Below are 12,077 nucleotides of genomic sequence, written 5' to 3'. Positions count from 1 at the left end.
GCCATAATTAACATTGCCTTGAAGACTCTGGACACCGAGACTGGCCTCAGAAATAGTTGGCTTTTTTTTTTTTTTTTAATTGCAAGCATATTTCTTTTAATGACTCCAGTAAAATTAAGCATCAAGTAAACAAAAGTGGAAAGCGACCTACACTTTTAACTTGTCTCACTAGTGCCTAAATGTAGTAAAGGCTGCTTAAGTTTTGTATGTAGTTGGATTTTTTGGAGTCCGAAGGTATCCATCTGCAGACATTGAGGCCCAAGTTGAATTTGGATTCGAGTGGATTCTGAATACTTCTGCTTACCTTGAAGAGAGAAGCTTTATAAGGAATAAACAAGTCGAATAGAGAAAACACTGATCGATAATAGGCATTTTAGTGGTCTTTTTAATGTTTTCTGCTGTGAAACATTTCAAAATTTATTGATTTTTTTTTTTTTTTTTTTTTCCATTTTCCCCATCACACTCACACACGCACGCTCACACTTTTTATTTGTCATAATGAACCGTCCGGCCCCTGTGGAGATCTCCTATGAAAACATGCGTTTTCTGATAACTCACAACCCTACCAATGCTACTCTCAACAAGTTCACAGAGGTAAGATTGTAGCATGGTCTACTACTTTTTGGATTGATTTTTAGGTAAAATTCCATTAGCATTAGCACCATTTTAGAAAAATCTCATCACAACGCCATTTATTTCTACAGTTGGAATATGGATGGCTATCCTTCCAATCCTGGTTTGAATTCTGTTGAATTAGTTACAACAGATTTTTAAAAGAACATTTATGGAATTTAGGAAACTGTAGAGATTATCTAGTACTATGTTTTTTTTCTTTTGTCATTTCTACATTTGTTAACAGTTCTTTTGTCATAATTTCAATAATAAAAATAATTAACATTGATTAAACACAGTATGTACCTACCATTACAATCAGCATGTAATATATATGCCTTATGCAGTAAGCAATGTTGTTTGTGCTTAAGGTCACAAATATAAAAACCCTATGAGGTATACATACTGTTATTATTTCCCTCTTAACAGATGTGGAAACAGGGTCAGAGCCATTTAGTAATTTACCTAATGGCACATAGTATGTGGTAGAACTGCTAAACTTACTTAGGTCTCTGACGCTAAAACCCATGTTGTACTTCAGATGTTCTAACCACCTCTGATGAAAAGCCACCCCCAAAACTAGTTAATAGTAATCATCATATACAAGGGTCCAGAAACTTGGAAGGAAAGGTGGTAGAGGGAGCCTTTTAAAATTTTTATGTATGTATGTGTGTGTGTGTGTGTGTGTGTCTGTATAAGTGTGTATATATTTCTGATACAGGGTCTCACTCTGTTGCCCAGGCTAGAGTGTAGTGGCGCCATCATACCTCACTGCAGCCTCAAACTTCTGGGTTTAAGCAATCCTCTAGCCTCATCTTCCCAAGAAGCTGGGACTATGGGTGCACACCACCATAGCCTGCTAACTTTTCTATTTTTTTGTAGAGACGGGGGGTCTCACGATGTTGCCCAGGCTAGTCTTGAACTCCTGGCCTCAAGCAGTTCTCCCACCTCAGCCTCCCAGAGTACTAGGATTACCAGCATGAGCCACTGTGCCTGGCCTATATATTTTTTTAATATTGATAGTTTGTACTTCATTGAGCAAACACTTGAATGTAAGCTTTTTAATCATTCCCATGTTGTTCAGTTTAAATGTGATTTCTGTTGTTGTATTTATAGAGTAGACTTAGCCAGATAAACTCCCAGGGATTCACATTTTATACATGGGAAAGCTGAAGCCAAAAGAGGTTTTGACTTGCTTAAAGTCGCAAATATCTACCATAAAAGATTTTTTCACCTTTTAATGAATGACTACTGTGGAGTTTTAATGGGATTTTATTTGTATTTTGAAACTTATTTTTATTTTATTTTATTTTTTTCTTTATTTCCACTCAAGTTATTCAGGATGAAACTTATTTTTAAAATTCCTGACTTAATATAATACTTCCAACATTCCTGAGTCTGTATTATAAGGCCTTTCTGTGAAAAAAAAAAAAAAAGTCCTTTAGCAATTCAGTTAACTTTACGCTTTAGATAATCAAACAATGGGCACCACTTATAAGATATCACTGTTCCTGCTTATTTTGTGCTTATGATTCCATGAGCTTCTTAACTTTGTGTACACAGTGTACAAGTTGATTCTAGGACTGTATGCCCTCAGGTTGTTCAGTCACCTTTAAGCCTGGCTGAATTACGTGATACTATGTTGAGCCTGTGGATTCCTTGGCAATAGACTCCAAAAGTGGCAAAGGCCACTCTTCTTCTGCAGCTATAAAAAGATACTGGTGGCCCCTTGAAGATAGGCAGTTACTGTAGGAGGGGCTTTAATTTTTTTTTTTTTTTTAAATAGGGTCCTCACTTTGTCACCCAGGCTAGAGTGCCAGAGTGCAGTGGCGCAATTGTAGCTCACTGCAGCCTCGAACTCCTGGGCTCAAGCAATCCTCCCACCTCAGCCTCCCAAGTAGCTAGGACTACAGGCATGTGCCAAAACACTCAGCTAATTTTTTTTATATTTTGTAGAGATGGGGTCTTGCTATGTTGCCAGGCTGGTCTTGATCTCCTGGCCTCAAGTGATCTTCCTACCTTGGCCTCCCAAAGTGCTAGGACTATAGGTGTGAGTCACCACACCCCGCCTGGCATTTTAATATACTATCTTTTCTCTTAATTTCAGAATTACTTTTATGTATTTCTTTAAATTAAAAAATAAGTGATTACATAAAAATCAGAAGATACAAATATGCAAAAAGACAATTTAAAATCATTTCATTGTTGACACCTGGCTTCCAGATGTTTTTCTCTGCATGTATGTGTGTACTTATGCATATATTAATAGATAGGATCACACTTTATATTTTTAAAAATCTTCCCCTGTCCTCCTCAGTACTATAGCTGTCATAGTATTCACTGTAGGGGTGTATCATACTTCCTTTAACCATTCCCTTGTTTTTGGACTGTTAATGTGGTTTCTACTTTTTTACCATTCAAACAGTTTGTGGTGAACATGCTGCTACCTAAATTTTTGTGTATATCTTTAATTGTTTCCTTTGTATAAATTTTCAGAAATAGAATTTCTAGCTCAAAGTGTATGTGAACTTTTTTTTTTTTTGAGACAGAGTCTTTTTTTTTTTGAGACAGAGTCTCGCTCTGTTGCCCGGGCTAGAGTGAGTGCCGTGGCGTCAGTCTAGCTCACAGCAACCTCAAACTCCTGGGCTTAAGCGATCCTACTGCCTCAGCCTCCCGAGTAGCTGGGACTACAGGCATGTGCCACCATGCCCGGCTAATTTTTTGTATATATATATTTTAGTTGTCCATATAATTTCTTTCTATTTTTAGTAGAGACGGGGTCTCGCTCTTGCTCAGGCTGGTCTCGAACTCCTGACCTCGAGCGATCCACCCGCCTCGGCCTCCCAGAGTGCTAGGATTACAGGCGTGAGCCACCGCGCCCGGCCTTGGAGACAGAGTCTTGCTCTGTTGCCTGGGCTAGAGAGCCTTGGCGTCAGCCTAGCTCACAGCAACCTCAAACTCCTGGGCTCAAGCGATCCTTCTGCCTCAGCCTCCCGGGTAGCTGGGACTACAGGCATGCGCCACCATGCCTGGCTAATTTTTTCTATATATTTTTAGTTGTCCAGTTAATTTCTTTCTATTTTTTGTAGAGACAGGGTCTCCCTCTTGCTCAGGCTGGTCTTGAACTCCTGACCTTGAGCTATCCTCCTGCCTCAGCCTCCCAGAGTGCTAGGATTACAGGCGTGAGCCACTGTGCCCGGCTTGAACTTTTTGTTTGTTTGTTTTTTTAATTAAGAGTCAGGGTCTTGGCCGGGCGTGGTGGCTCACGCCTGTAATCCTAGCACTCTGGGAGGCCGAGGTGGGCGGATCGTTTGAGCTCAGGAGTTCGAGACCAGCCTGAGCAAGAGCGAGACCCCATCTCTACAAAAAATAGAAAGAAATGATCTGGACAGCTACAATTATATATATAGAAAAAAATTAGCCGGGCATGGTGGTGCATGCCTGTAGTCCCAGCTACTCGGGAGGCTGAGGCAGAAGGATTGCTTGAGCCCGGGAGTTTGAGGTTGCTGTGAGCTAGGCTGACGCCACGGCACTCTAGCCCAGGGAACACAGCGAGACTCTGTCTCAAAAAAAAAAAAAAAAAAAAAGAGTCAGGGTCTTGCTCTGTTACCCAGGCTGGAGTGCAGTGGCTTGATCATATCTCACTGCAGCCTGGAACTCTTTGGCTCAAGCCATCCTCCTGCCTCAGCCTCCCAAGTAGCTAGGACTACAGGCATGCGCCCTGATGGCTGGCTAGTTTTGTTTTTTTTTTTTTTTAATGAGATGTAGTCTCGAACTTCTGACCTCAAGCAGTCCTCCCACCTCAGCCTCCCAAAGTGCTGGGATTACAGGCATGAGCCAGGCCTATGTGAACTTCTGAAGTTTTTGTGTTATGCTACCAAATTGCCCTGTAGAAAGTTGAGTCATACTCACACTCCCACTGAAAGTGCATGAGTGTCCATTATGTATGTTACCACAATGAGAATGAGTTTGATCTTTGTCTACAGATGATATCTCATTGTTTCTATTTGTAATATCACATTTCTAAAGCTCTGGTTGGAGGTTTTAAAAGCAAGTTCCCTTATAATTGTTTTTCTTTAAAGGAACTTAAGAAGTATGGAGTGACAACTTTGGTTCGAGTTTGTGATGCTACGTATGATAAAGCTCCAGTTGAAAAGGAAGGAATCCACGTTCTAGTGAGTGTGTAGGGTTTTAATTTTTTTTACTACAAACAAGTTGTACCTTTCAAACATAGATGTTTATAAAACTTGGCACTAGTAGTTTTGGTTTTTAAACTTGTAGTAGAAAATGTATTATTGATAGTAATCTTTTAAAATTCTTTTAGATTAATACATGGGCAGTTTTGTTCATTTGTGCCTTTAAAGCCTGTAAATACAGAGTGTTTTCAACTAATAAAAAGCAAAATTTAGTGCACACTTATTTTAAGAAAATGGAAATTTACATTTTTATTCTTTAAGAATTAATGCAACATGTAGCTTTTGTTTCTGGACTACTAGTTTGAATATAACTGAAAGTAATTTCTATCAGACATTCTTAAGTCCATATGGAAGTATTCTCTGCCACTTTGCAAGTGCAAGATTGGTGACTTAATATTTTGTGGATAACTTGTAGGAGCTAAAAAGGTGGGAGAAGAGGATAAGGAGGAGAGGGAGAAGACATTTTGCTCCAAGAGTAATCAGCATAATTTCTGACACTTATTGATAGATTTCTGAGGAGCTTTAGTGTGATTAGATTTCTTTCATAGTTCACTTTGAACACAAAAGTGATTGAAATTATTTTAAGTTAAATTCCTCCTTAGTATCAAAATATGCTGTTTCCCTGTAAGAAAGAAGGGAAGGCAGTGTAGTAGGAAGAGAACTGGAGATTTTAAGTGGGTAGGAAGAAGGTAATAAGGATGATACTCGTTCAAGGTTATGTGCCTACTTCTTATTAAGTGGTAATTTTATAGTCTTTATTACAGTTGTCAGTGGTTGAGAAGGCAGTTCATGCAAAAAGAGTAAATGTCCTTGGCCGGGCATGGTGGCTCACGCCTGTAATCCTAGCTCTCTGGGAGGCCGAGGTGGGAGGATCATTTGAGCTCAGGAGTTCGAGACCAGCCTGAGCAAGAGCGAGACCCCCGTCTCTACTAAAAAACAAATAGAAATTAGCTGGACAACTAAAAATATATAGAAAAAATTAGCCGAGCATGGTGGCACATGCCTGTAGTTCCAGCTACTCGGGAGGCTGAGGCAGGATTGCTTGAGCCCAGGAGTTTGAGGTTGCTGTGAGCTAGGCTGACACCATGGCACTCTAGCCCGGGCAACAGAGTGAGACTCTGTCTCAAAAAAAAAACCCAAAAAAACTCAAGAGTAAATGTCCTTTTGGTAAGGCAGTCATCTCATACCTGATCCATAAAGTTTCCTCACCTCCATTTTAGTGAAAACACAAAAACTGAATAGCCAAACAGTGTTTTTAAAAATGTATTTTAATATGGCATGGTATTAATTTGCTTGCATTCCCATTTCTAAATGACTTTATGGTCCACTGGCTGGAAATCACTGGGGATAAGTGTAAACATGTGTAAAATGCAGCCCTGTGTTTAAAAAAAATAAATAAAAACAAAATTTAAGCTTCTGAAATTAAGCTTGAATACAAGTTCATTTTCCTATATTGTGTGTTCTCCAGCGGCTAAAGGAGAAATCAACTTGTTTTGACAGATGGCAGGGTGAGAAAATGACTTGGATTGACCAGTCTGTTTGAATCAGTAATGTTGGTAAACACCTTTGCGAAATAGGAATGTATTAAAGAACTTGAACTAGTTTGTAGAAGATAATGGTAGGTCTGGGATTTATTGTAGGCCTTAAATTTAGATTTTTGTTTTGTTTTAAATAGCTGTGATCACATTAAATTAAAGGTCTAAGTTAAGCTTGAAAAAACAAGGGCATTTAGCATTAAGCTTGGACTCTCTCTCCTTTTCCCACACAGAGATTTTAAGATGGAGTTATTTACTTTTGCTAGGTGAAGAGGGTTTGAAATATTTCGCTGTAAGAGGATATCCCTCAAATAAGACCTTTCAATCCTTTGAATGCTCTTGCAAATCAGACACACATTGGAATAGACTAATGGTGGGTTTTAGCTGTGTCAGTTTGCAATTCAGATGTTTCTAAATGATTAATGATTTTTTTTTTGTAGAAACTACTTATATGAGTAAGTGAAGCATATTTTATGTTGTTTCTTAAATAAGTGAATTTTAGGGAGCATTAGAGGAAGTTCTTGACTAAGGCACCGGTTTTACTGCTGTTTATAGTTAAACTCTGTAGTGACATTTATAATAACACTGACAGCCCTTCAATTATGGGGCGTAGTTGACAACTCAAAACATAATGTGCTGTTGTGGCTAATGGGCTACATGAAGTGTTCTAGTGGTGCCAATAATGAGCACAGAATCAATTTAGTGCTCTGTCGCTTTTTCTTTTTCCTTTTCTAGTATCTTAAAATGTCTCTATCCAGTCTCATTAGTAGAATAGCTTTATGTTTTTAAAAAATTCCCAATAGTGTTTTTTGCATTTCTGTCTTTGAAGCTTAGGTGGGAGGAGAGAGGGCATGTAAAATGTGAGGACTGGTTTCTTAGGACCTCTTGCTAGGTATAGGTAGCAAGGTAGTTAAACCTGTGCCTGTACTGTGAGTGCATGTGGGGTTAGTCTTAATTGAAAGACAACCCAAATCTATGAATACAAAAAGAGAAGGGGATACATGACAAAATGGGCTTTTGCTCAGAACCCTGTCTTGTAACACTGTCCTTGTTAAATGGGACATGTATAATTTAGGCAGAGTTTAAAAAATAATTGCTACCTTTAAAAAAAAGTTACTGAGCACATAAATAACAAAGATGGTATATGTTTCTATCATGATTTACTAACAATTGGAGATTTCTTACCAGAGAGCTTTTCTCTAAAGAAAAGATGTCGTAATTTAGAGTCATCTGGGGGGTAATCTTCAAAAATATTTGTAGAGACCAATGAGACACCAGTTACAACACTTTGCCAGAGTGGACTGTTAAATCATGTTGACATGTGTTGTGTCCTCTCTACTTTGTCTTGGCTTTAATTACAGTTTTCCCTAATTACTACTCTATTCAGATACCATATTTGGGAGAACACTAGCTCTTTTGACTTGGATAAAGAGATTTCCATAAGATAAATCTAGATGTGTACAACACTGACTGCACTTAATTGAGAAGGCTAATTTATTTGACAAACTTTTAAAACCCTGGATAATTTTTCAGCAATGATCAGAATTGTGTCAAGAATAGGTATATTGAGTACAGTTGGTTCGGTTAGGCTTGCCTTATGTATTATGTGCGGCTATTCTATATTAGAATGTTAATCTTGGAATAAATATCAATTTAATGTAAAAGGTCATTTCTTTGCAGGATTGGCCATTTGATGATGGAGCTCCACCCCCTAATCAGATAGTAGATGATTGGCTAAATCTGTTAAAAACCAAATTTCGTGAAGAGCCAGGTTGCTGTGTTGCGGTGCATTGTGTTGCAGGATTGGGAAGGTAAGCTCTTACTCTTTTGCCTGTGAATTTGTTATCATGATGAAAATTTCACTTTGGTAGAAATTTGCCATGTATTGCACTAAAGAACATTAAATTACCTGAAAGGAAAGGAAATGAGATATAAAAAGCTAGTGTAATGATTTCTCACTACAACCTTTTGTGTTTCATCTGGTTGTCCAATTCTAATGCACAACTGGATTTAGTGGGTGTTTTATTTTTTTCCCCTGTTTCAAGTAATCAAAGGTTCAGGTCATTGAAATAGGCAACAAAAGTAAAATCATTGTAGAGTTTGAAGAATCCAAACATGGGTCATTTTCTTTTTTTTTTTTTTTTTGTTGAGACAGAGTCTCACTTTGTTGCCCAGGCTAGAGTGAGTGCCGTGGCGTCAGCTTAGCTCACAGCAACCTCAGACTCCTGGGCTTAAGCGATCCTACTGCCTCAGCCTCCCGAGTAGCTGGGACTACAGGCATGCGCCACTATGCCCGGCTAATTTTTTCTATATAGATTTTTAGTTGTCCATATAATGTCTTTCTATTTTTAGTAGAGACGGGGTCTCGCTCAGGCTGGTCTCGAACTCCTGACCTTGAGCAATCCACCCGCCTCGGCCTCCCAGAGTGCTAGGATTACAGGTGTGAGCCACCGCGCCCGGCCTACATGGGTCATTTTCGATTGAGATGATTGGAAAGTTAATAGGTAGAAAGCATATGGCTAAACTTTAGACTCTTGAAAGGAGATGTATGGATGAGAATTGACCCTGATCTTAACCACCCCCGCCCCCCAACATTGCTTGGGATAGTGTTGCAGCACTCTCATCAGACAGATTAAATGCCAATTTAGGATGTGTACTTTGACTCAAAACCTTAGTGCAGGCTGTTGTTGCCTCAGGGTAGTGGTGACTCAGGCTGTTAGCTCTGCTTTGTCCTTTTGTTTACTATTTTCCTTTTTTACCCTTTAGTGTAGTATAGTTTCTTCATAAGGGCAAAAGTTTCAGTCCTTATCCTGAAGGCTGAAGATAATGTTGTAACTTGACTTGGAGCAATTTTATAACTAGTAGCTATCTTAGGTAATCCAAAGTTGGTGCCCTGTAATGGGCTTTCTAAACCATGATTTCTTTTGTTAGATTTTTTTAAAAATAGAGAGCTGTTCCTAACTGTCAGTTCTTTGGCACTCTCGTAGCTCATCAGAAGGATTTTGTTCAAAAAGTCTAGCACCTTTTTAGCATTTGATAAGGAAATATTAAAAGAAATTTATAATGAAAATTCTGACATACTTGAAGTACATGATATGTTTAGCCATTTATTTTACTGTGATAAGGGCTAAAGACCAGTGAAGAATTTTTGATAATATGTAATGATGAGAAAATTTGAGATGTAATGTGATGTGTTAAAGAATAAAGATCTCTTAGTGTAGGTTTAGAATTCAGCGCTTTACTAAAAATAGATATTACAGAAGCTATAATGATGGATAATTTTACTGTGTAGGAAAATATCAGATATTTTATTATACAGGAAAAAGGATAACTCAAGCTTTGGTTTATTTTGGTAATGTGTAATCCTGGGTTTAAAAAAATCTTTTAATTTCAAAGACTTGTGGATGTTTACACGTGTTTTTCTCTCTGCAGGGCACCTGTGCTGGTTGCACTCGCTTTGATTGAATGTGGAATGAAGTACGAAGATGCCGTTCAGTTTATAAGACAGTGAGTGTCAAGTTTTGTCTTCAGAAACACATAAAGCAATATCATGTATGAGGAAGGAATTAGGGAAGATATCCATTTGTAGTGTGGGATAATTTGCTGTCTTTGACTTAAATTATTAAGCTGTAAAAAATTTAGAGCAAGTAATAAAGAGATTCAATACTACTGGCTCCCAGAGTTAAAGATTTTCTAATTTGGGTGGCAAATTTGGTCCAGTATATGATATGAATATCTAGGAATCTTGAAAATAGCTAGGTAGAATCTCATCGACTAAGTGCTTCTTTTAATATATTCCATACAATTTCCAAACAACTCTCTATGACAAGGAAGCAAGAAGAATGCATAAAGGAGCAGTTAATCACCTAGGACTCTTACATGACCTATTCAGGATGGTAGCGCTCAGACAGAATCTTGGCGTTGGTCTGGAATAATAGGCCATGCTATTTTGTTGTCCAGAATTCTTTGGCAATTATTGTCTCATCTTTCCCTTTGAACCCTTTCTTTACAAAAAGAAAGAAAAAGAAAAAAAAAAAGTAAAGACAATTTGTGACAGAGGGCGTGAAATATATGGCAGCAGCTCTTGGAAAGTAAAATATTTCAAGAGATGCCATCTGTCTATGTCTTGAGCCTGCTCCTTCATCTTAATATTTTTTTTTTAGCATCCTAAATCCTTGCTACCAGTTCTAACCTGAAGAATTTATTAATCTAATTGGGAAGAGTATAGTCAGATGTCTCTGGATATACCATTCTGATCTTTATTAAATGCTTAATAGACTATAATGGCAGTCAACAAAGAAAATTTGTTCCTTCTGGGAATGCTCAGAAAGTTCATGTTGGAACTGAGCTCTTTAAGAAGTGATGTGGTATGGGAAATATGCTGGTTTTCAGCTGTGTAGAGTTAGTTAGAAAGGCCTTAGGCTGTAAATAATGTATTGCAGTCAATCAGCTCTTTTTTTTTTTTACATAATAAAGTTTGCCATTCTTATACTTTCAGAAAAAGAAGGGGAGCATTCAATTCCAAACAGCTGCTTTACTTGGAGAAATACCGACCTAAGATGCGATTACGCTTCAGAGATACCAATGGGCATTGCTGTGTTCAGTAGAAAGAAATGTAACAAAGGTTGACTTGATAGTGGCATTTAGAGGGAACTCTTGGTACCTGGAAATGTGAATCTGGAATCTTACCTGTGTCATCAAAGTAGTGATGGATTCAGTACTCCTCAACCACTCTCCTAATGATTGGAAAAAAGCAAACAAAAAAGAAATCCCTCTATAACATGAATAAAATGTTTAAGAAAAGAAAAAGAAAGAAAAAAGGGATTAATTCAGTGAAAGATGATTTTGCTCCTAGCTTTGGAGTGTGAATTTCTGCCAGGATTGAATTATATTAAAATTTCCTGTCTTTTTAAACTTTTTCAAAATAGGTCTCTAAGGAAAACCAGCAGAACTTTAGCCTGTGCAGAACCGTCTTGTTTGGGGAGCACACTCTTCCATTATGCTTGGCACATAGATCTCCCTGTGGCGGGATTTTTTTTTCCTTTTTTGGAAAGGGGGGTATATTTTTTCCCTCTTCTCTCTTTTCTCTCCTACCCCCTCTTTTCCCCTGATACAAGTTGTAGACGGAATAGGGGAAGCCCTTGTTGCTGTAGATGTGTGTGCAGTCTGGCAGCCTTAAGCCCGCCTGGGCACTTTTAGAAAAAAACACCAAAAAAAAAAAAAAAAAAAAAAAGCAGTGGCATATATACATTATATGATCCAGGTGGTTTTTAGTCTTTACTGAAAACGGGGTGTTCATGTTAGTTTCTTTTCCTCAAAACCATATCTAACATTAGACAAAGTAACCAAGAGCATTTTGTTTTGATAAATTAGTGGGGAAAATGGCATTTTAAGAGGAGTCTTCTCGAAGAACTTAGCTGAGAGTCAAATTCTTGTCTTTCCCAACCAATGAAGCTAAGTGGGTATCCCAGAAACTTGTCTTCTGAAAGGGAGGGCTCCAGGCCATCACTAAAGATGTGTCCAGGCAGAGAGCACACTTTCTACACCCTGTAGAGTTGTGGGCTGTAGCATTACTCTGATTTTCTGTCTAATGATGTCAGAGAATGCTGGTAGTTTAAAATTTTTATTTTAGGACTTGTACTCTGAATTTTCAGGAACAGTCAAAGGAGTAGCAAATTCACAATATTTTGGACTTGAGAAATGCTTGTGGTGGGTATTTTCCAAACTGCCCCAT

At 38.1% G+C, this 12,077-nt stretch overlaps 1 protein-coding gene across 4 annotated transcripts; it reads left to right on the top strand.

Moving 5' to 3' along the window:
• Window positions 1-14: 14 nt before the first annotated feature.
• On the top strand, window positions 15-11,176 carry PTP4A2 (protein tyrosine phosphatase 4A2). Of its 4 annotated transcripts, none has more exons than XM_069477596.1 (5): window positions 15-594; window positions 4,695-4,787; window positions 8,063-8,154; window positions 9,776-9,850; window positions 10,842-11,176. In XM_069477596.1, the coding sequence occupies exons 1-5, from the start codon at window positions 499-501 to the stop codon at window positions 10,948-10,950; spliced, it is 465 nt and encodes a 154-aa protein (XP_069333697.1). In that variant the 5' UTR covers window positions 15-498; the 3' UTR covers window positions 10,951-11,176. The 4 variants fall into 4 exon arrangements, with proteins under 4 accessions (XP_069333697.1, XP_069333696.1, XP_069333700.1 ...); XM_069477595.1 differs by having other exon boundaries at window positions 8,024-8,154; XM_069477599.1 differs by lacking the exon at window positions 4,695-4,787 and having other exon boundaries at window positions 8,024-8,154.
• Window positions 11,177-12,077: the final 901 nt, after the last annotated feature.

Source organism: Eulemur rufifrons, chromosome 8 (genome assembly GCF_041146395.1).
Source record: "Eulemur rufifrons isolate Redbay chromosome 8, OSU_ERuf_1, whole genome shotgun sequence".
Classification (NCBI taxonomy): domain Eukaryota; kingdom Metazoa; phylum Chordata; class Mammalia; order Primates; family Lemuridae; genus Eulemur; species Eulemur rufifrons.
This window is presented reverse-complemented; position numbering and strand designations above follow the sequence as displayed.